This window comes from Lampris incognitus, chromosome 1 (genome assembly GCF_029633865.1).
Source record: "Lampris incognitus isolate fLamInc1 chromosome 1, fLamInc1.hap2, whole genome shotgun sequence".
Classification (NCBI taxonomy): Eukaryota; Metazoa; Chordata; class Actinopteri; order Lampriformes; family Lampridae; genus Lampris; species Lampris incognitus.
Genome location: NC_079211.1, coordinates 49,821,177 through 49,843,586, shown reverse-complemented (window position 1 = coordinate 49,843,586; position 22,410 = coordinate 49,821,177). Strand labels below are relative to the sequence as shown.

The 22,410-nt window shown below is 47.3% G+C and overlaps 1 protein-coding gene across 1 annotated transcript in view; it reads right to left on the bottom strand.

Moving 5' to 3' along the window:
* il1rapl2 (interleukin 1 receptor accessory protein-like 2) overlaps positions 1-22,410 on the bottom strand; it is a 343,193-nt gene that overhangs the window by 33,482 nt on the left and 287,301 nt on the right. The window contains exon 8 of the mRNA XM_056277780.1: positions 14,602-14,753. Coding sequence (XP_056133755.1) covers positions 14,602-14,753 — 152 coding nt within the window. The remainder of the gene's footprint in view (positions 1-14,601; positions 14,754-22,410) is intronic.

Here is a 22,410-nt window from a genome sequence, read left to right as displayed (position 1 = left end):
CATCCATCCATCCATCCACCCGGCAGCACGGCGTGCTGACAGCGCCCTGCTGGAGTCGGGCGCTCTCTCCAAAGTTCGAGTTCGAGGAGGAGATGTCTTGGCTCGCCCGGCCCGCTTCCTCGGGCCAACGCCGCACCTCCTCTCTCCTCGCGCTCTACCTCTCGTTCTAATTCGCTTGCATTGGCCGCGTTCAAACCTCCTCTGACACGCGCTGACAAAAGCAATCTCCCAGAGCAACGGTGACGAGGGTGAAAGAAAAGGCTAGAAGGATCCGCCCTCGAAACTTGGTCCACGGCGCGCCTCCCTCCCCGCTCCTGCCCCGTCTCCTCAGCTGCACTCGCCGTTGCCACGAGAGGACAGCGTGCGTGCGCGCGCGCACGCGGACATCGCTGTACAGACACTTCAACGCCATTAATTTGGGTCTTTGCAGGGTGACAGCACACTAATTCAACCCCCCCCCCTCCCACACACACTCATGCATGTATCACCCCATGACACCATGAGGGGCTAACTTGCGCTAACTCAGGCCAGCTTCTGCGGTGTTTAGGTTGTCATATTGTGTGCAGCAGGCTGAGAAGGGAGGCGGCAGGATGGGGCCCTGCTAGCTTTAAGGCTTTAGGCGGGGCAGGGAGCTGGAAAAGCCTGCTGGCTAGTTAGCCGGTTGGCCTTAACGTCATTTTATAATTCAGCAGAGAGCCTGCAGCGATGCACAAAGGGCCACAAGGAATGGGTGAAGTTTTAATCCACTGTGGAAGACCACTACTAGTGACAATTACTCCGCTTATACGTGATATTTTGAGGAGAAAAGCTCATTAGGTACCATGGGGTGATACCATGTCACCACAGACTGGCACACCCATGTTATAGGCAGTCTGATCGCTCAAACTAGAGCCACCGAGCCGGTCATTTTGACCGTTTTGGGTTTTCAAAGTTTGATCACTTTGTGGGAAAAAAGATGCAGACCTGCCGCCCCCTGAATGCCCATAACGCTTAATATATTTGCATTATAATGAGTTTTAGATCAATTGCACAAAGAAAAGTTAGGATAAGATCTGCCTAAAACGACCCGGAGCAGCTCGTGATGTGCGCGTGATCGTGCACTTCGTGTCACTATTTATGACGCGTGTTGGTGACGTCATTTCCTTCGCGAAGTTCATTGCGCTGTCCTAGAAACACACTAGCGTCCTCCAGTGCAGAGTAATAGTCTAAACTTGATGTTTGATTATTGCCAACATGTCTGGGCACAGCCGCCATTTCAAATTGTTTAAAAATAGTGTTAAAGTGGCTAAAACGTTCATTTTGGTGTCAGTCGTTTCTTAACAGACGTACTAACATATGTAATACATCAATATCTCAATTGGGTATTTATCTTGACAGAATAAAGAGTTTAAAGCCGGCGGTCATTTTGACCGCCCACGGTCGTTTTCGGTGGGAGTGAAATCCTGGTCGTTCTAATAGAACATGTTTTCCCTCTGCAAAGTTTAAATAGATAATCCTGGAATGAGGTCTGCTGCAGTCAGTGTAAAGGAAGTGCATGTGGTGTTGCTGAGCCCAGTGGAAACACGGTGTAGAGGGAGGAGGCGCAGGAGAAGACCGTGAACCTGAGAGAGAGACGACAGGGAGAGCCTCCTCAGAGAGCAGGAGTTAAATGGGAGGGAGGAAGGAAAGTGGGCAAGAGAGGGAAAGCGATCCAAACCGGGGCACAAACCCCCTACATTTAAACGCTGAACACGAATACAAACGCAGACAGGCAGGCAGACACACAAACACGAGTGCACAGAATGTGCTCCATTTCCATAATTTTAAGCCAGTCCCACACATAGTTTACCACGTGTTTGACTGATCTCATCTGACGCGTTACGAACAAAACCACCCATACAGGAAGCACTGGCTCCACCGCTGCAGCTTCACATCAGCCACCACCTGTGGACAGTGACACATACTGGCTTTTCCCTTTTGGTTTGTGTATATGGGTACATATGTACGTGGATACATGTTCGTGTGCACCTATACTGTGTGTGTGTGTGTGTGTTTCTTTTTTGTGCCAACGCACAAATTTATGGTGACTTACTCCAATCGTATGTTCAACAAATGTTTCCCATGGAAGCCTTGAAAATTGTCGTTATGCTATGTAACATTCTTAGGAAAGGGGATGTAATGACATGTCTATAGCGCATTTATATATATATATATATATATATATATATATATATATATATATATATATATATATATAAACTTAGCACATAAAGTAAGGAAATGTGTGTTTGGTAGGTGTTTCTTTGCTGTAACAATGCTTCTTAGCGATGAATCTTACATCAGGCAGCTGATTGTCAGCACCTGGGGTACCAGGAGCTCAAAACAAGAGTCAACAGCAGCAGCAAAATAAGCTGTTTGGCATTGGCAGAGAAGATTTGGCAAGTTTTTCATGGGCGCAACCCACATACTCAGCTTTGCTGCTCATCCCACAAATGGATGTTCCTTACACATGTGGCGCCATTTAAAAGGGGAATAAACAGGCTTTCCAACGGTATAAGATTTATTGCCGAGAAGCGTTGTTACAACAAAGAAATAATCTATCAACACACATTTCCTTACTTTATGTGCTAAGTATATAAATAATCCAGTGAGTCAAGTAAATTCTCTATGAGACAGTACAAGCCTGTTTCATGCCATAAGCAATCAGCAGTTGTCAATAAAGCGGCCTCGTCATGCGCAACACGTGCACAACGTCACGTGATGTGTGTTGCTTGACTCACTGGATTATTCTGCTCATTTGTTGAGCACTTTCCCTACCGTTGAGTGTTTCTTTAAACAAAAGTTACATATATCATCGACCTGCAGGTGTCGCTGTGGTTCGTGAGCTATAGTACACCTGGGTAATCGAGAGAGAAGAAGAAAGCGGCTTCGACGACAGGAAATAAAGAGCTAGCACAGCTAGCGAGTTACAAACTTAACAAAGTCTCATTTCTTACACAATAAGAACATTACATGGTTTACTATACTTACTATACTTATATACACGGTTACTATACTTATATACACGCTTACTATACTTATATACATGGTTACTATACTTACTATACCTATATACACGGTTACTATACTTACTATACTTATATACATGGTTACTATACTTACTGTACTTATATACACGGTCACTATACTTATACACGGTTACTATACTTACTATACTTATATACACGGTCACTATACTTACTATACTTATATACACGGTCACTATACTTACTATACTTACATACACGGTCACTATACTTATTATACTTATATACACGGTTACTATACTTATATACACGGTTACTATACTTACTATACTTATATACATGGTTACTATACTTACTATACTTATATACACGGTCACTATACTTACTATACTTATACACACGGTTACTATACTTACTATCCTTATATACACGGTCACTATACTTACTATACTTATATACACGGTCACTATACTTACTATACTTATATACACGGTCACTATACTTACTATACTTATACACGGTTACTATACTTACTATACTTATACACACGGTTACTATACTTACTATACTTATATACACGGTCACTATACTTACTATACTTACATACACGGTCACTATACTTATATACACGGTTACTATACTTATATACATGGTTACTATACTTACTATACTTATATACACGGTCACTATACTTATATACACGGTCACTATACTTACTATACTTATATACACTTTTACTATACTTATATACACGGTTACTATTGTAGCACACTTGATAAGAATGACACTTACAAGGGCTGGTGTTTTTGTTGTTTTACTCCATATGTCAAATAGACATTACAGAGGACACGTTTTCAGAGCATGGCTCACTATACGAACGGCAACACTCATCTGACGACTCTACCCGAATGTCCCAGAGTGCACCGCGAGAGCCAGCACTACGTCACACAGGCTAGAAGCAATTAACCTGCAGTGCCCTCCTGTGGCGAGAACCGGCTATCACAACAACACAGCAGACAATTCCCTCTTTACTAGTAGTGAGTGGTCAATGAAGGTAAGTATATAAAATAAAAAATATATGGGGGGCTACTAAATCCCAAGTACCCCACACTCTCCCCTCAAAAAGATAATGGCGTCCCGACATAACAAATCTACCAGTCCACATTGCATAACTTTTCATTGAAAATATAGGTTATTACTAAGCAGGAGTCAATCTGGATACTGTACTGTAATCAGTCATAACATATAACACAATCTCCTATTAATGGTATATGTTTGCAGTAAATAATGTGCACTTGAATCCACTGCTTCGTCCGTCTTGAGGCCGGGGAGCTATAGTATCTGACTAAAAGCAAATAACTTTGTAATAGTAATATCCCTGGTGGTAACAGGTGTGTTCTAAAACACCAATGCTACAGTAACTCTATGTCTGGTGATCACAGGACAACTAAAATCACATAGCTATAACAATTGTAACATGTCAAAAGTTTTTTGGTTTTTTTTTTTCAATTTTTTTTTCAATTTTTTTTTCATTTATTTATTTATACTGACTTGTCTGATTTGCTTATCTACCAGACACACTAGGCTGCCCTAGTCTGTGATAAGTAAACACTGGTGTAGGTTTTCTATTTCTCAAAGGATATGCTTTTTCTCTGGCAGGCTGCACAGCTTCCCCTGGAGGAGGCTGCAAGGCATCTTCTGGTGGAGGCTGCAAGGCATCTTCCGGGCTCTTGTCGTCATCGGGCTCATCCTCTTCTTCAGCTCCAGATGTCTCGCCATTCTCTGACACTGTCCCATTGTCCTCTATTGTTGCAGGCTGCTCCGCAAAATCCTCTTCATCTTGACCGTCTCTTTCCTCCGGATAGAACTCCAAGGCGTCTGGGCTCAGCTGACTCTGGATCCGCTCACTGGCTCTGACTGTTGGTCGTCTCACGATGCATCTCCAGTTATCCTCATCATCTGAGTCACTGTCCTGTTCCTGGTTCCACTGCATTTGTCTGTCTGTCTTCTTTCTCTCCCGTCTAGGTCTCACAGGTAAGTCCTCTTCTCTTGGTTCCACCGGCAGGAAGTCGCATGGCAGAAGAAGGTTCCTATGCATGATTCTGGTTCGTCCTTTTCCATTCTCCGGCTTCAGCTCATACACAGGGCTGTCAGCGTGCTTCCTCTGTGTTACTACATGCACCTGGTCCTCCCAGAATGGTCTTAATTTCCCCGGTCCTCCTTTCTCGTTCAGGTTGCGGATGAGAACTCTGCATCCGGGATACAGCTCTGTCCCGTGGGCCTTTTTGTCGTATAGTGTTTTGTTTCTGGCCCCCTCCTTCCGTGCTGTCTCTGATGCTAGGCGATAGGCGTCATTCATGCGGGCCTTCCACTTCTCTGCATATTCTTGATGGGATAGTGCCTGGTCCTTTGCTCTAAGGCCAAACATCAGGTCAATGGGAAGTCTTGGATTTCTGCCGAACAACAGATAGTAAGGTGCAAATCCGGTCGCTTCATTTCGGGTGCAGTTGTATGCATGTATCACCTTTGGGAGTGACGCTTTCCAATCCGTTTTCGCAACCGCTGGCAGGTTTCTCAGCATCGCCAGAACCGTTCTGTTGAAACGCTCGACCTGACCATTTCCTTGCGGGTGATACGGTGTTGTATGAGAACCCCTGACTCCACTGTACTCCTGCAGCTTGGCGACGAGCTTATTGTCAAACTCCTTCCCTTGGTCATGGTGCAGCGTCGCCGGGAAACCAAATCTCAGCACAAAGTCCCCGAATACCTTCTCTGCGGCGGTCTTGGCAGCTTTGTTTCTGCATGCATAGGCTTGAACAAAACGGGTAAAGTGGTCCATAACCACCAGTATATACTCGTACCCTCCCTTACACTTCACTAAGTGTAAGAAGTCAATGGAGACCATCTCAAATGGGTGTGTGGTCACGATGTTGGTGAGAGGGGCTCTGGTTGGTTTGTTGGGGCGCTTGGTCTTCAGGCAGCTACACACCTGTGTGATGTAATGTTCCACATCTTTCTGCATGTGAGGCCAATAGAAACAGTCCCTCAACAGGTGCAACACCCTCTCCACGCCTAGATGGCCCAGGTCTCTGTGCAGTTCTTTATACACCAGCCCATGGAACTTTTTCGGCAGGACTAGCTGAGTTCGGGTAGCTGTTTTCCGGCGCAGGATGCCATCATCATCAAGGCACAGCCGATGCTTCTCTCTCATGAGTGTCGCAACACCCCTGCTTGCACACTGTGTTTTTCCCCGAGGCCACTGATTGGAGGTTATGTACTTCAGCACCTCACCAATGACAGCATCCTCCCTCTGGGCGTCTCTCACCGTCTGACTGGGTATCTCTGCCACAGGTGATGTATGTTCCCTCTCAAACTCGGCTAGTGCTTTGGCTATGGTTACCGGACACATCCAAGGCTCAGCTCTCTCCAGCTGTACTGACAGCGCCTGGGTCACACTGTTCATGACCTCGGGGTGTACTTCTTGTGAACAGGTCTGCATGTACTGCTCCATCGGCATGCGTGAGAGGCCATCTGCGTCCCCATTGGCTCGTCCAGGCCAGTACTTGATAGAGAACTGGAAATCGGCTAACTCTGCTACCCACCTGTGGGTGGTCGCATTCAGTTTGGCTGTTGTGAGCACATAGGTGAGGGGATTATTGTCTGTGTAGACAGTGAATGATGGAGCGTGGTAGAGGTAATCTCTAAATCTCTCACATATGGCCCATTTCATCGCGAGGAACTCCAACTTCCCTGAGTGGAGATGGTAGTTCTTCTCAGGAGTTGTCAGTGTCCTAGACCCGTACGCGATGACTGCCAGCCCACCCTGTGACTGTCTTTGATACAATACTGCCCCGAGGCCCTCTCGTGACGCGTCGCAGTGAAGGATAAAGGGCTGTTCAAAGTCTGGGTAGCCCAACACTGGTGGCTGGATGAGGAATTCAATCAACTGACAGAGGACCTGTTGGTGTTCAGCTGTCCACTTAACTGGGTGAGAGGAGGGCAGATGGTCTCGGGAGCCCTTCCTCCCATTGTCCTTTCTCTTTTGTTTGAGCTTCCCCGCTGCTGTCTTCTCTGGGGTGAGGAGGTCATAGAGAGGCCTTGCGATTCGGGAGAAGTTAGGTATGTAGGGCCGGTAATACGAGATGAATCCCAGCATCTTCCTGAGCTCTCCGATGGTCGTAGGTTCTCTCTCCTTCAGTGCCTGGACCGGGGCCACATCAGCGGGGTCCATTGTGTATCCATCCTTGGTCACAAGCCTTCCCAGGAACCTTACTTGGTTTTTGAAGAGTTCACATTTTCTTGCCGTCAGCTTGATTCCATGGCTTCTGTAGCGGTGCAGTACTCTTCTCAGGTGCTGGAGGTGTTCGTCGAATGTGGTTGAGTGGACCAGGTTGTCATCTAAATACGGCTGACAAATGTCGTCCCTCAGCCCAATCAAACATTCCTCCATGGACCTCTGGAACTCTGCTGGTGCTGAGGACAGTCCGAAGGGAATTCTCACCCATTCATATAATCCCCACGGGGTGATGAATGCAGTCAGTGGGTGGCTGGACTCCTCAAGAAACCCCTGGTGATATGCCTTCCCCTGATCCAAGACAGAAAACCAGGCACTCCCCTTCAGGCTGTCGAGCATATCCTGGATGCGTGGTATTGGATGGCGGTCTGGGATGGACCTCTTGTTCAACTCACGGTAGTCACAGCAGAGGCGGAGGCTCCCATCCTTTTTCCGCACACACACGATTGGGCTTGAGTAGGGTGATTTTGACTTAGTTATCCAGCCTCTGTTCAGTAAATCCTCGAGATATTCCTTCACTTCTTTATGAAGAGGCTTTGGGACTGATGTGTATGTCCGCTTCACCGGTGTGGTGTCACTCAGGCGGATCTTGAGCTGGAGTGATGGAATAGTCCCCACATCATGGTCATCTCGTGCGAACACACTACTCTCCTCCCGCAGTAGCTCTCTCACCTGCAGTTGTTGTTCAGGTGTCAGGTGGTTCAGAGGGACAGGCGGGTCCCATAGATCTTCCTCCTGGTGTTCCGTCTTGACATCACCTGGCCCTTTCAGCTTTGTTGTGTCTCTAATCACAGGTCTTCGTTCTGTACCTGTTGTGGAGGTCCCTGGGATGACTGGGTTCACTGTACTAGTCCCATCCACATCCAACGGCTTCACGGCGGCAGGGTAGATGGCTCTAGTTCTTTGGGTCTGCCCCAGGGGAGTCCGTGGCGGCAGTGTGATGTCATGAGCTGTGACGTTAGTCACTGGGACAGCGATGCGTGACCAGGTTCCCTTCTGTAAACATACAATGTTTTCATCCACCTTCAGGCCCTCTGGCCACTTTGGGTTCACATTAGGCTCAAAGAGGACGTTCTGGTCTGCTTGGAGGGGCCCTGCTCTAACACCACACTTAACAGTCTTTGTCTGGCCCACCGGAATAGTCATGCTTTCTCGGCCCACTTTAACCATCCCCTCACCTTCCATATCATCTCGGCTCTTTATCAGCTTCACGAGGACTTCAGCCTTCTTGTAGTCAACCGCGAACGCAATGCTTAGTGCCTTTGTGATTACACTTGATGGCTGTCCAGCTCCAGACTCTAACAGGTGTTCAATTACATTGTAACCGATGATCGGTTCTTCTGCGGTGCCCTGGTGTGTGGTTACTAGTATTGGCACAGTGAGTTCCATTGGTGGGGTCTGAGTGGTGCTATTCGGTGCTAACTGGACAGTCACTTCCACCCATCCAGAGAAAGGAATGGTTGTCTGGTTTGCTGCTTTACCAGTCAGGGTGCCAGGGCCAAGGATCTCTTCTGTGCTTCTCACCTTGGTGTGTGGGAGATGTTTTCTCCTCCATTCTTCACTGATTAGGCAGACCTGCGACCCGGTATCCCACAATGCCTGCGTGGCTACGCCATCAATGTAACAGTTTATCATGTATTTCTTTCCAATTAGGTTCAGCAGCTGTGACTGGCGTTTTGAGGAGATATGACTCACTGTGGGTGCTTGCTGTTCCCGCCCTGCCTCGTCTCGCTGTCGGGCAGACACTCTGGCTTCTAGTAGCTGAATACTGTCGTCGATGAGCTTGCTGGTGACAGTACAGCTAGATGTGTCTACCTGCTCCGATTTTTCAGGCCTCTGAGCTCTACACCCTCTTGAAAGATGGCCACTCTGTCCGCATTTGAAACAGTGGTTGCACTGGTCGCCCCTTTCACTGTCTTGACAGGCTTTGCATCCGCGCTTCCTCACAGGCTGCTGCTGACAAGAAGGTCTTTGGCCAGAGGAGTGGTTCATGGCTTTTCTCATCTGTTCCATTTCTCCTTTCAGCTGTTGGATTATCTAGTAGAACGCAGACTCCTTTTGGTTCCCTGCCTGTGTCTTAAGGGCTTTCACACTCGCGGATGTTGATGGCGACGACTCCTGACCCCCGACCACTGCAGCTTCCGCTCCTAGATACTGATGTGCCTCACCTCGCACTTCCCGCACTCTGGTTTCCTTACTGTGGGAGCTCTTCTTGAATTTCCGCTGTCTCTCTGACTCGAAACTTGCGGCCTCTATCATCTTAACAATGAGAACATCATCAGTAGTTGCTTGATCATCGAGATAGCTCTTGAGCTGATATTTTACCTGGTCACTCACTAGCCCAGTTCCCACAGCTCTTAGGAACTTCTTCTGTATCAGTTCAGGGCTGTATTGTTCATCAGAGCCAGGCTCTCTCGCTGCTGCTAAGAGTCTCTCTTTACATGCTATGGCTCGGAACAGGAAGTTCTGTGGTGACTCCTGACTGCCCTGTGTGATGTTGATTAGTCGGTGATATAGGTCCACAGAGCTATCCTCTTTGAAATGGCCTTTCAGAATGGTCCTCAGCTGAGGGAGGGTGAGTTCGGTTTTGATCTCTAACAAGTCACGGAGAGTCAGCCCAGGGCTGATGGCTCGGATTACAGCCTCTATTATCTCCAACTCGCTGTGGCCTTTTCTCACCCCCATATCAATCTGATGCGTAAGATTTATATAAGACAACTTGTCTATCTGCCCCCGTTCTCCTATTTGGCCATTTATCTTAAAGTCTCTGCGTATGGTCACTTCAGGGGGTTGGATTACTGACGGGATTGGGTTTGAAGGTTGACTAGGTCTACTGGGTTCTTTAAGACTTAGTTTCTCACTGAGGCGTGATATCTCTTCCTCAAGCGCTTTTGTGGATGCAGTAAAGCTGGACTGTAAGGCCTGATATTGTTCATGTAAGCTTGCCAATTCAGCAGCATCCTTGTTAGTACTGTCTGCACCTGCACCAGTATGTGACTCCGCCCCTCTCTGCTTCATTTCACTAGAGAGGTCCACCAGTCTGGACAGAAACTGACGTGCTACCTCTTCATCCTCCTTCTCAACTGCTTCATCCACAGTCTCACTAATAAGTCTGATCAGCGCATGCCTCTTTGTCTGGTTTTCAGTGGGGACTTTAGCAATAACACACACCTCTTTTAACTGGTCCAGCCCTAACTGCAGGAGGGTCTCACTCAGCCTGTCTTGCAGTTGCTCAAGCTCCAGTTCCATTGTTGGTCACGTGTTCTCACTCCGCTCCCCACTTCTTCTCCTGACAATGGTGGCAATGGCGCTAATCCCGGGTTTCGGCACCAATATTTGTAGCACACTTGATAAGAATGACACTTACAAGGGCTGGTGTTTTTGTTGTTTTACTCCATCTGTCAAATAGACATTACAGAGGACACGTTTTCAGAGCATGGCTCACTATACGAACGGCAACACTCATCTGACGACTCTACCCGAATGTCCCAGAGTGCACCGCGAGAGCCAACACTACGTCACACAGGCTAGAAGCAGTTAACCTGCAGTGCCCTCCTGTGGCGAGAACCGGCTATCACAACAACACAGCAGACAATTCCCTCTTTACTAGTAGTGAGTGGTCAATGAAGGTAAGTATATAAAATAAAAAATAGATGGGGGGCTACTAAATCCCAAAGTACCCCACACTATACTTACTATACTTATATACACGGTTACTATACTTATATACACGGTCACTATACTTACTATACTTATATAAACGGTCACTATACTTACTATACTTATATACACTTTTACTATACTTATATACATGGTTACTATACTTACTATACTTATATACACGGTCACTATACTTACTATACTTATATACACGGTCACTATACTTACTATACTTATATACACGGTTACTATACTTATATACACGGTTACTATACTTACTATACTTATATACACAGTTACTATACTTATATACACGGTCACTATACTTACTATACTTATATAAACGGTCACTATACTTACTATACTTATATACACGGTTACTATACTTATATACACGGTTACTATACTTACTATACTTATATACACAGTTACTATACTTATATACAGGGTCACTATACTTACTATACTTATATACACGGTCACTATACTTACTATACTTATATACACGGTCACTATACTTATATACATGGTTACTATACTTACTATACTTATATACACGGTCACTATACTTACTATACTTATATACACGGTCACTATACTTATATACATGGTTACTATACTTATATACACGGTCACTATACTTATATACATGTTACTATACTAGTATACTCTAGTAAGGTAGATTTGACAACCATGGCGCTCTGCCAGAGTCACAGAGAGAGACCATTTCAAAATCTGCTTTTTTTGTGTGTTCTTATTTTATTGTATCTTGATCTCTTACACTTCCCCCTCTCTCCTCCTTTTTCATGTTTATCCCTTCGTATATTTATTCTTTCTCTTCCGTCCCGCCTCCCCATCTCTCTCCGCTGCTTGCTCTGCGCCCCATTTGATCGCCTCCTGCTTTTCTACGTTACATGTTATGCCCCCCCCACCTGCCCACCCACTCACACTCCTACTGCTCTCTCACACCCGTCATATCTTCCTCCTACCCCCCCCCCAACACACACACACACACACACACACACACACCCTTCCCTTTCTCTTTCAGGCGGTCTCTCCATGTAGGTCTCTCTGTGTCTCTCACCTCCTCCTCCTCCTTCTTCTGCGTGTGTGTGTGTGTGTGTGTGTGTGTGTGTGTGTGTGTGTGTGTGTGTGTGTGTGTGTGTGTGTGTGTGTGTGTGTGTGTGTGTGTCTTCTCTGGGTCGTATTCCCTTACTCATGCCAGCCTGCTCTGTGAGCTTGTCAGACAGAAAACAAGCCACTGCAGCGAGGTCAGCGGGGGGTGGCCTCCACCTTGTTGAGGTAAATATTTCATGCAAACCAAATCTCTGCCCAGTATGTGGCAACTGTTTGGAGCGTGGACGAAACCAGAACGGTGTTGACCTTTTTGATATTTTTTTTGTTCAACCTGTAAACTTTTTCAGGTGGTTCCGTAAAGACTGTCTCTACACCCGTCTACACCCGTCTACACCCGCCAAGCATAATGCGGGTTTACATCGCAGCTGGCTTGGAGGGGAATTTGACACGTTGGTAAATACTGACAACATACCGTCTGTGATAACTGCCTGAGAAAAAATGGGGCACTCTTGAAATGAGTTTATATCTATTAAATAAGGGCAACCCCCGCCCCCCCTCCACATGTTTTGAGGGGGGAACAAAGGTTTTCCTGAACATCATCCCATTAGCAGCAATAGCGCTAAAATGGAAAAGAGCGCCCTCGGCTGATGTTCATGTAAATGCAATGCTTCAATAACTATAAAAATCATTTTGAGCCACACCAATGATTTTGTCGTTTCCTACGAGGTCTTTAAATGTGGAGAGATGCCGGCCCGCCATCTCTGTTGACGCGGGACCAGGAGAACCCTGCAGCGCCACACAGGCGACACATCATGTGTATCACATGCACCCTGGAGCCGCTGGGAGCAATTACACGTTTTCCATCCCAAATATCTGCCCAGCCAGTGGACAGGACATGTGTAGGTTGTTAGGAAGGTAGATAGAAAGTCATATCTATCTATCTATCTATCTATCTATCTATCTATCTATCTATCTATCTATCTATCTATCTATCTATCTATCTATCTATCTATCTATCTATCTATCTATCTATCTATCTATCTATCTATCTATCTATCTATCTATCTATCTATCTATCTATCTATCTATCTATCTATCTATCTATCTATCTATCTATCTATCTATCTATCTATCTATCTATCTATCTATCTATCCATCCATCTATCTATCTATCTATCTAGAATGTGTTTCCAAGCTTTTCTCTTCCTCTATGTAACCTGTGTCTTGTCGTTTCTAAGCTATGTAACTTGTGTCTTGTCGTTTCTAAGCTATGTAACTTGTGTCTTGTCGTTTCTAAGCTATGTAACTTGTGTCTTGTCGTTTCTAAGCTATGTAACTTGTGTCTTGTCGTTTCTAAGCTATGTAACTTGTGTCTTGTCGTTTCTAAGCTATGTAACGTGTGTCTTGTCGTTTCTAAGCAATGCAACTTGTGTCTTGTCGTTTCTAAGCTATGTAACTTGTGTCTTGTCGTTTCTAAGCTATGTAACTTGTGTCTTGTCGTTTCTAAGCTATGTAACTTGTGTCTTGTCGTTTCTAAGCTATGTAACTTGTGTCTTGTCGTTTCTAAGCTATGTAACTTGTGTCTTGTCGTTTCTAAGCTATGTAACTTGTGTCTTGTCGTTTCTAAGCTATGTAACGTGTGTCTTGTCGTTTCTAAGCAATGCAACTTGTGTCTTGTCGTTTCTAAGCTATGTAACTTGTGTCTTGTCGTTTCTAAGCTATGTAACTTGTGTCTTGTCGTTTCTAAGCTATATAACTTGTGTCTTGTCGTTTCTAAGCTATGTAACTTGTGTCTTGTCGTTTCTAAGCTATGTAACTTGTGTCTTGTCGTTTCTAAGCTATATAACTTGTGTCTTGTCGTTTCTGAGCTATATAACTTGTGTCTTGTCGTTTCTAAGCTATGTAACTTGTGTCTTGTCGTTTCTAAGCTCGCTGGTGAAGCAGGTTGTAAACTCTGTGTGATGTCAGGCTGTCTCGTGAGAGGGAAGGAGCTGACACAGGCCAAGAAATAGACGCAGAAAGACACAAGCAGATGGAAGAAACAAACCTTATCAACCTTGCACCACGTTTGGTATTTTAGGACGTGAGATCCCGAGGAGGTAAAGGAGCGACCGGCGGACGGTTTCTCGTGACTGTACAGCGTTTCTACTACCACACCCACTGCTCAAATTGAAAAGAGAAAATAAAAAGATGAGACGGTTCTCTACGAGATACCGGGCCTCACTCATCACCCGTTCATCCGTACCAATGCCTTCTTACACACCCACGGGAGGTTTCAGCCCTGCGGTTCGTCTCAGAGGCCGGTGTCGACCCTGGGAACCCTGAAAGTAGACACCAGTTGGCCAACACTGATGTGCTTGCAGGCCGGGTGATGGCTTGCTGCAGCAGGTAGACGACAGACGTCAGGGGGGAGGAGTCACAAATAACCATCAAGCTTTCACTCTGGAGAGCTAAAAACCCCCCACAGGTGTGTAAGAACACATCTGTAGACACGAAGGACGGATGGACCAGGACCCTTTTTGCTGCTGTCTGTTAACAGCGTGAGGAAGAGACGAGAGAGAAGACATCTACCTTTCTTCTGCAGTATGGCACTGCCGCTGCGCCGCCCTATGTGGTTCTCCACATAACAGGTGTAGTTCCCCAGGTCTGCCTCCTCCACCGCGTCAAATGTCAATGACAGCTGGACCTCCTTCTCCCCCAGATACTCCTTCAGAACCCTGGACAGACAGGCAGACAGGCAGACAGGCAGACACAGACCGACAGGCAGACAGAGAGGTAGAGCAACAAACAGACAGACAGACAGACAGACAGACACAGACCGACAGGCAAACAGACACAGACAGACAGGCAGACAGACAGATGGGCAGAGACAGATAGGTGGACAGACAGATAGTAAGATAGGTCAACAGACAGACAGATAGACAGACAGGCAGACAGACAGACAGACACAGACAGACAGATGGGCAGACAGACAGACGGGCAGACAGGTAGACAAACAGACAGGCAGACACAGACAGACAGGCAGGTAGACAGACAGACAGACAGATAAGCAGTCAGACAGACAGACAGATAGACACAGGCAGACAGAGACATACATACATACATACAGACAGACAGACAGACAGACAGACAGACAGACAGACAGACAGACAGACAGACAAACAGGCAGGCAGGCAGACACAGACAGACAGGCGGACAGGCAGATAGACAGATGGGCAGAGACAGATAGATGGAGAGACAGATAGTAAGATAGGCCAACAGACAGACAGGCAGGTAGACAGACAGACAGACAGATAAGCAGTCAGACAGACAGACAGATAGACACAGGCAGACAGAGACATACAGACAGACGGACAGACAGGCAGACACAGACAGACAGACAGACAGGCAGACACAGACAGACAGGCAGACACAGACAGACAGGCAGACACAGACAGACAGGCAGACAGACAGATAGATGGACAGACAAACAGATAAATAGTAAGATAGGTCAACACACAGACAAACAGACAGACAGACAGACATGGAAGTTGTCAGAGAGATTCGTATCTTGCGCTCAGCCAAACTGCTCCGTTAAAACCTTGGGAGAGGAGGGGAGCAGAGACGTAAACACTGGCAAGAGACATTTAGAACACCTGGAGCTCCTTCTCGCCATAATTCTCCCTTTAACAATGGGAGGAGGTGAATATTAGGGTGGAAGAGGAGCACAGACACACACAAGAGATAGACAGACAGAGATAGAGAAAGACAGAGAGAGAGACAGACACACAAAGAGATAGAGAGAGGTAGACACACACAGAGAGAGAGAGATAGAGGCGGAGAGAGATAGAGAGAGAGAGAGAGAGAGAGAGGTAGAAACAGAGAGAGGTAGAGAGCGGTAGAGACAGAGAGAGATAGAGAGAGACAGAGAGAGGTAGAGACAGAGAGAGGTAGAGACAGAGAGAGGTAGAGACAGAGAGAGAGAGAGAGAGAGGTAGAGACAGAGAGAGAGAGAGAGAGGTAGAGACAGAGAGAGGTAGAGACACAGAGAGAGAGAGAGAGAGAGGTAGAGACAGAGAGAGAGAGAGAGAGGTAGAAACAGAGAGAGAGAGAGGTAGAAACAGAGAGAGAGAGGTAGAAACACACAGAGAGAGAGCGGTAGAGAGGTAGAGACAAAGAGAGAGAGAGGTAGAGACAGAGAGAGATAGAGAGAGAGGTAGAAACAGAGAGAGAGATAGAGAGAGAGGTAGAAACAGAGAGAGAGATAGAGAGAAGTGGAGACAGAGAGAGAGAGAGAGAGAGAGAGAGAGAGAGAGAGAGAGAGAGAGAGAGAGAGAGAGAGAGAGAGAGAGAGAGAGAGAGAGAGAGCAGGGAGGGAAGTCAGCGTGTGTAAAAAAAAATCTCCTTATGTCAGGGTCACTCGCCTTTCAATCCTGGGTGGAGGAGGTTGTGTGTGTGTGTGTGTGTGTGTGTGTGTGTGTGTGTGTGTGTGTGTGTGTGTGTGTGTGGCTCGATGTAAGCCTGTGCTGCCTCAGCACATGTAATGTGGTTTTGACCGACTGTTGACACGGTTATCCAGTATTACGCTGGACCACCGGGCTGGAAACTCAGGTCTTGTGCCTGTGCCTGAAGCTGCGCAGCACAGACTGTCCTAAACCAGTAAGCTTTACATCCGAGTTTAACAACACCTTAGCAAACCTCCATGTATGACAGATGAGATGGCCAGCGATGCGCTTTCCCAGCATGCCTGGTGTGCAGGGTCGGCGTGAGATGGATGCAGTTGTGCTGATGTGGCACCTCGGAGTGGAAACTATGGCTGAGCCCAGCACACGTTAATATTAATATATTTGTTCTTAAATTCAATGTTGGAAAAGGGACTGTGGAAGGACACCGGAGCCCCCACAGGAAACCCACGCAGACACGGGGGGGGGGCATGCAAAGTCCACACAGAGGACGACCCCGGAGGCTGGACTATCCTGGGGCTCGAACCCAGGACCTTCTTGCTGTGAGGCGACCGCGCTATCCACTGTGCTACCATGCTGCCCGAAAAGGCTAACACACTCCATGGAAATTAACCTGTCACATTTGCTGAGCTTCCCACCAAATATGAATTCAGTCTGCAACAAAACACCTGACTGTAATGCTCTTCATTTGCTCTACCTGTGAATTCATATACATATATATATATATATATATATATGTGTGTGTGTGTGTGTGTATATATATATATATATGTGTGTGTGTGTGTGTGTGTGTGTGTGTATATATGTATACGTATCTGTGTCACATAACATGGAACGTATTGAACAATGTTACTCTGGTCTTACAAACTAAAAAACTACAAACGTTATTGTAAAGCGACTTTGAGTGTCACAATAGCGCTATATATTATCATTATTATTATTATTATTATTATTATATTTATTAAAAAGCCACACTCAGTATAGAGCGTCAGTGCCTGGGGTTGCTCTACGTGGGAAAAGAGGAGAGGAGAAACAGGAGAAGAGGAGAGGAAGAGGAGGAACAGGAGAAGAGGGGAGGAGGAACAGGAGAAGAGGAGAGGAAGAGGAGGAACAGGAGAAGAGGGGAGGAGGAACAGGAGAAGAGGAGAGGAAGAGGAGAGGGGGAACAGGAGAAGAGGAGAGGAACAGGAGGAACAGGAGAAGAGGAACAGGAGAAGAGGGGAGGAAGAGGAGAGGGGGAACAGGGGAAGAGGCGAGGAACAGGAGGAACAGGAGAAACAGGAGAAGAGGAAAAGGGGAAGAGGAGAGGAGGAACAGGAGAAGAGGAGAGGAAGGGGAGGAACAGGAGAAGAGGGGAGGAGGAACAAGAGAAGAGGAGAAGAAGAGGAGGAACAGGAGAAGAGGAGAGGAAGAGGAGGAACAGGAGAAGAGGAGAGGAAGAGGAGAGGGGGAACAGGAGAAGAGGCGAGGAACAGGAGGAACAGGGGAAGAGGAACAGGGGAAGAGGAGAGGAAGAGGGGAGGAGGAAGAGTGGAATAGGTCATGTGAGGTATGAATTGGAGCGGCCTGACACAGAGATGTGTCTGGTATAATGTAAGAGAGGTGCTGCAGCAGCTGGGTGGGGGAACTGGTTTAAGACTTTACTGGATGACTGATGTTACATGGCAGCACTGAGTGCTCACTGGCTGGACTGCTGTCACACGCACACACACACACACACACACACACACACACACACACACACACACACACACGATGTGTTTGTGTTCTTGTGAGTGTGAAAACAGGGTTTTACTGTGAAATGTAGCAAGCTCAGTGTGTGTGTGTGTGCGTGTGCGTGTGTGTGTGTGACGTTAACAGGAAAAAGTGGTGTAGCTGTTGGGGTCAGAAAGACAGATGAATAGAGCAAGGGAGGTGACAATAAAAGAATAAGAGAAAAGAAGGTCGAGACAAAAGAGGGAAGAAATAATGTGTGTGCGTGCGTGTGTGTGTGTGCGTGCGTGTGTGTAGGAGCAATTCGATAATGCACTGTGATTTTCTTTGAAGCAGAGGAGCAAGAGAGGTCACTTTGCACGTTTGTGCGTGTGTGTGTGTGCATGTGTGTGCGTGTGTGTGTTGTGCATATGAGCGTGCCCCCGGCATGTCTACCAGATCAGACCTTCCGAGGTCACTGTCACAGTGACTTGCTAAAATTCTCTATTAAAAACACATCGCTCCCTCTTTCACTCGCCCTCTTTTTCTCACTCCCTCCCTCCCTCCCTCTCTCCCTCAGCGCTCTCTCGCCTCTCTGAACTTTCCCCCTCTCCCTGAGTCCACATCTCCCTCATTTCACTCCTGCTCTTTCTTCTTCTCTTCGTCTTTCCGTCTTTCCTCCCGCTCCGTCGGTATTAGCTCTGTGGCTACAACGGCGGCGTGTGTTGTTTCTGCAGACCTGCCCTCCGCTACGCCTCTGCGTTACTTCTGAGCGGCATGCGACGGCTTCAGCCTCCACGCCGAGCCGGGTGGACAGCCGGCTCCGGTCCTACTTCTTCCATCCTTTTGATGGACAGACAATGTGGGGATCACCTTACAATGCTTAGGTCCCGTCCCAGAACTCCCCCTTGGCCCGTCCCTCCGTTTCGCTTGCTCCTGCATAGTGTAGGATGTCCTATTTTCATTTGGGTTGGAGTGGTCGTTTTCTTCTAGCCCCCCCCCCCAGATGGCCTCCAACTCCAGGCGCAGGCTCGAAAATGAATGGTTGAGTGAATGCATTGGGAACTTTGGCAGGTTGATAATGGCTACCTAACCAGCAAAGACGTGTGCAAATGTGAGTATTTCTTCACAAATGATTACGCAATGAATTAAAAGTCAACTGGAAAATCTTTAAAGTGCACACAATGGATTACGTAAGTGATTCTTCATGGCGAAACATCTCACGGAAATCATCTGTAGTGAGCAGCGTGACGTCAAGAGAAACTAGTCTCTGGTGGCGTGTAGACACAGCGGGTTAAGTTGTAAGCAGATAGTGTTGGTGGAAGTCCACCAGGGGGATTGTATTCGTGTGCCGTTTCACCCAGGGGTTAACATTAGGTTACAAAAAAAGGTTAACGGTAGAACGAGTAGGATTTGTCCGTCGCGGCGTACACAACGTTCAAAGTTGGCCCCTCCCCCTTTGTTCAACGTCACCAGAAGGACACGCCCCCCCGACCGCAGTTTCCAGAACACAAAACAGTGTACAGGCCAAGTCCGCGTCGCTCCTCATCCCCATCCTCCACTTCAGTGCTCGCCAGAGGGTGAAAGCCAACCCCAGATTCACTCTCGTTTTGGAACTAGCTTTGTCCGCGTGCCGTTTCGCCTCTCTAGATTTGCGTCCCACGGACACAGCACCGAAAGGACGCATCCAAGAGGAAGCTACGACAGCCACTGTCGTAGCTTCCTCTTGGATGCGTGCTTACGATCTCGATCTGGCACCTGGTCGCTGCGTTTTTCTAGAGTCCCGCTGCCCAAAGGTTAATGCCCAGAAACGTCCCGTATGTGATGTTCAGACTAATAGAGAATACCTCTTTAAGAGAAGCAAGGGGTTATGGGGCGAGTACGGAAGTAGTAGGGGGAACGAGCATGTATGCAGGACACACAGCATGGATGTATGAACGACAGAACGAGAGTGATAAACTAAAGCCCCAGTTATTCACTCACACAGTCGCCCTGTGCACATTACAATGGCAACGAGGATTTTGTGGATTAAAAGGACCTACCCTGCCATGGACAAAAACAAATTGACACTGGTTTAGATGGTGTTTTAGCATTGCGCCATCAAGAGCGAAACAGCCAGCGTGCGAGTCCGGCAACCGGCATCAACAGCCCGAAATGCACGAGCACGCGAGTGTTTCAATTGCGGTGGACCATTCCCTCACCAAGGCGAGTGCCCGGCATGTGCCCGGCATGTGGACATGCATGTCGCAACTGTGGTAAAAGAAATCACTTTTCCAAAGTGTGCCGGTCACAACCAAGACAAAATGTGAACTCGCTCTCGACGGATGGCCCCTCAAACTCTGCCTACTCACCTCATCCCAATGAAGACGGGACAGACTCATCCTCCATGTACCTCTTCACACTGGGGGACCCAGCTGTCGCAGAGCCAAAACAGACCATTCAGGTAAATGGGTCCTCACTCGAAGTGCTAGTAGATACTGGAGCCTCTGTCAGTGTAATGGATTTTTGCACTTTTCAGTCACTACCAAACCCATCCGTATTGCAGAGCACGTCAGTCAGGATTTTTTGCATACGGCTCACACATGCCTTTGCCAATGCGTGGGCAATTCCGCTCACAGCTCAGCTTCCGAGACAAGGTGATTTCAGAGACATTCTATGTGGTTGACAAGTCAGCGATTCCTGTTTTGAGTTGTCAGACTGCGATTGCCCTCGACCTAGTCCGCCTGGTCAACAGTGTAGACATGCCACTAAAGCCTCAGGAGAGGTACTCTGAAGTTTTCCAAGGCATTGGGAAACTCAAGAACCACCAGGTAAAGATCCACATCGACACAACTGTACAACCAGTAGCTCAGCCACACAGACACACCCCGTTCCACATGAGGAAGCTAGTAGAACAAAAGTTGGAGAAACGAGAGGCGATGGACATCATTGAACGTTTTGAGGGCCCAACACCCTGGGTCTCACCTGTGGTAGTAGCCCCTAAGCCTAAACAACCAGGAAAAATCAGACTGTGTGTCGACATGAGATGCCCGAACAAGGCCATCAAGCGCGAAAGACACCTCACTCCCACTGTGGATGATATCCTAGCAGACCTAAATGGTGCAAAAGTGTTCTCCAAACTCGATCTAATGGCTGGCTACCACCAACTTGAACTCCACCCTGACTCCTGCTACATACAACATTCACTAAACTCATGGGCCTGCTACGCTACAAGCGTCTCAACTTCGGGATATCCTCAGCTGCAGAGATTTTCCAAAACACCACCAGAAAGGCACTATCTGGCATCCCAGGTGTTATGAATGTCAGTGACGACATGCTGGTGTACGGTGCCAGGCCAGCCCACAGGAGCACGATGAGAACCTGGAGAAGGTCCTCACATGCCTCAGAGACTGCAACCTGACACTAAATGCTGACAAGTGTGAATTCAACAAAACCAAGCTGGAGTTCTTTGGCTATGTGTTTTCAGACCAAGGCATTTCAGTGGACCCCAAGAAAGTGGCAACAGTCAAAGAGACCACAGCCCCTCAAAATCCTGGAGAGGTCCACAGTTTCCTGGGCCTTTTCACATACTGTGGTCCTTCATTCCAGATCTAGTTACCCTGACACAGCCGAGCTCACAAAGAAGGACCAACTGTGGAGCTGGTCCCCTGCACACCAGGCCACATTCGACACACTCAAAAGTACCATGAGCAGCAACACAGTCTTGGCCTACTTTGACCAATCAAAACACACAGAGGTTGTCGTGGATGCAAGCCCTGTAGGCCTTGGGGCTATTCTAACCCAAACTGACTCTGATAGTAGACTACACACACTCGCCTATGCCAGCAAAACGTTGTCACCTGTGGAACAGAGATACTCACAGACTGAGAGGGAGGCCCTAGCTGTGATTTGGGGTTGCCTTTGCTTCCAACTCTATCTACTTGGATGCACTTTCATAGTCGTTACAGACCACAAGCTGCTTGTGTCCATGTTCAACAAGCCATCGTCCTCCCCTCTTCCCAGAATCAAACGCTGATTGCTGAAACTGCAAAACTTCAGCTTCTCTGTGGTCTACATGGCAGGTGCCAGTAACACAGCAGACTATTTCTCCAGGCACCCTGTTTCCACACCTGAGTCCAAGGACACACATGCCACTGAGCTGGCTGAAGCCCATGTGCACTTCATCATCAACCATAATGCCCCCCGTGCCATGGCACTACAGGCGATTCCTGCTGCCATACAATCTGACCCATGCCTCCAA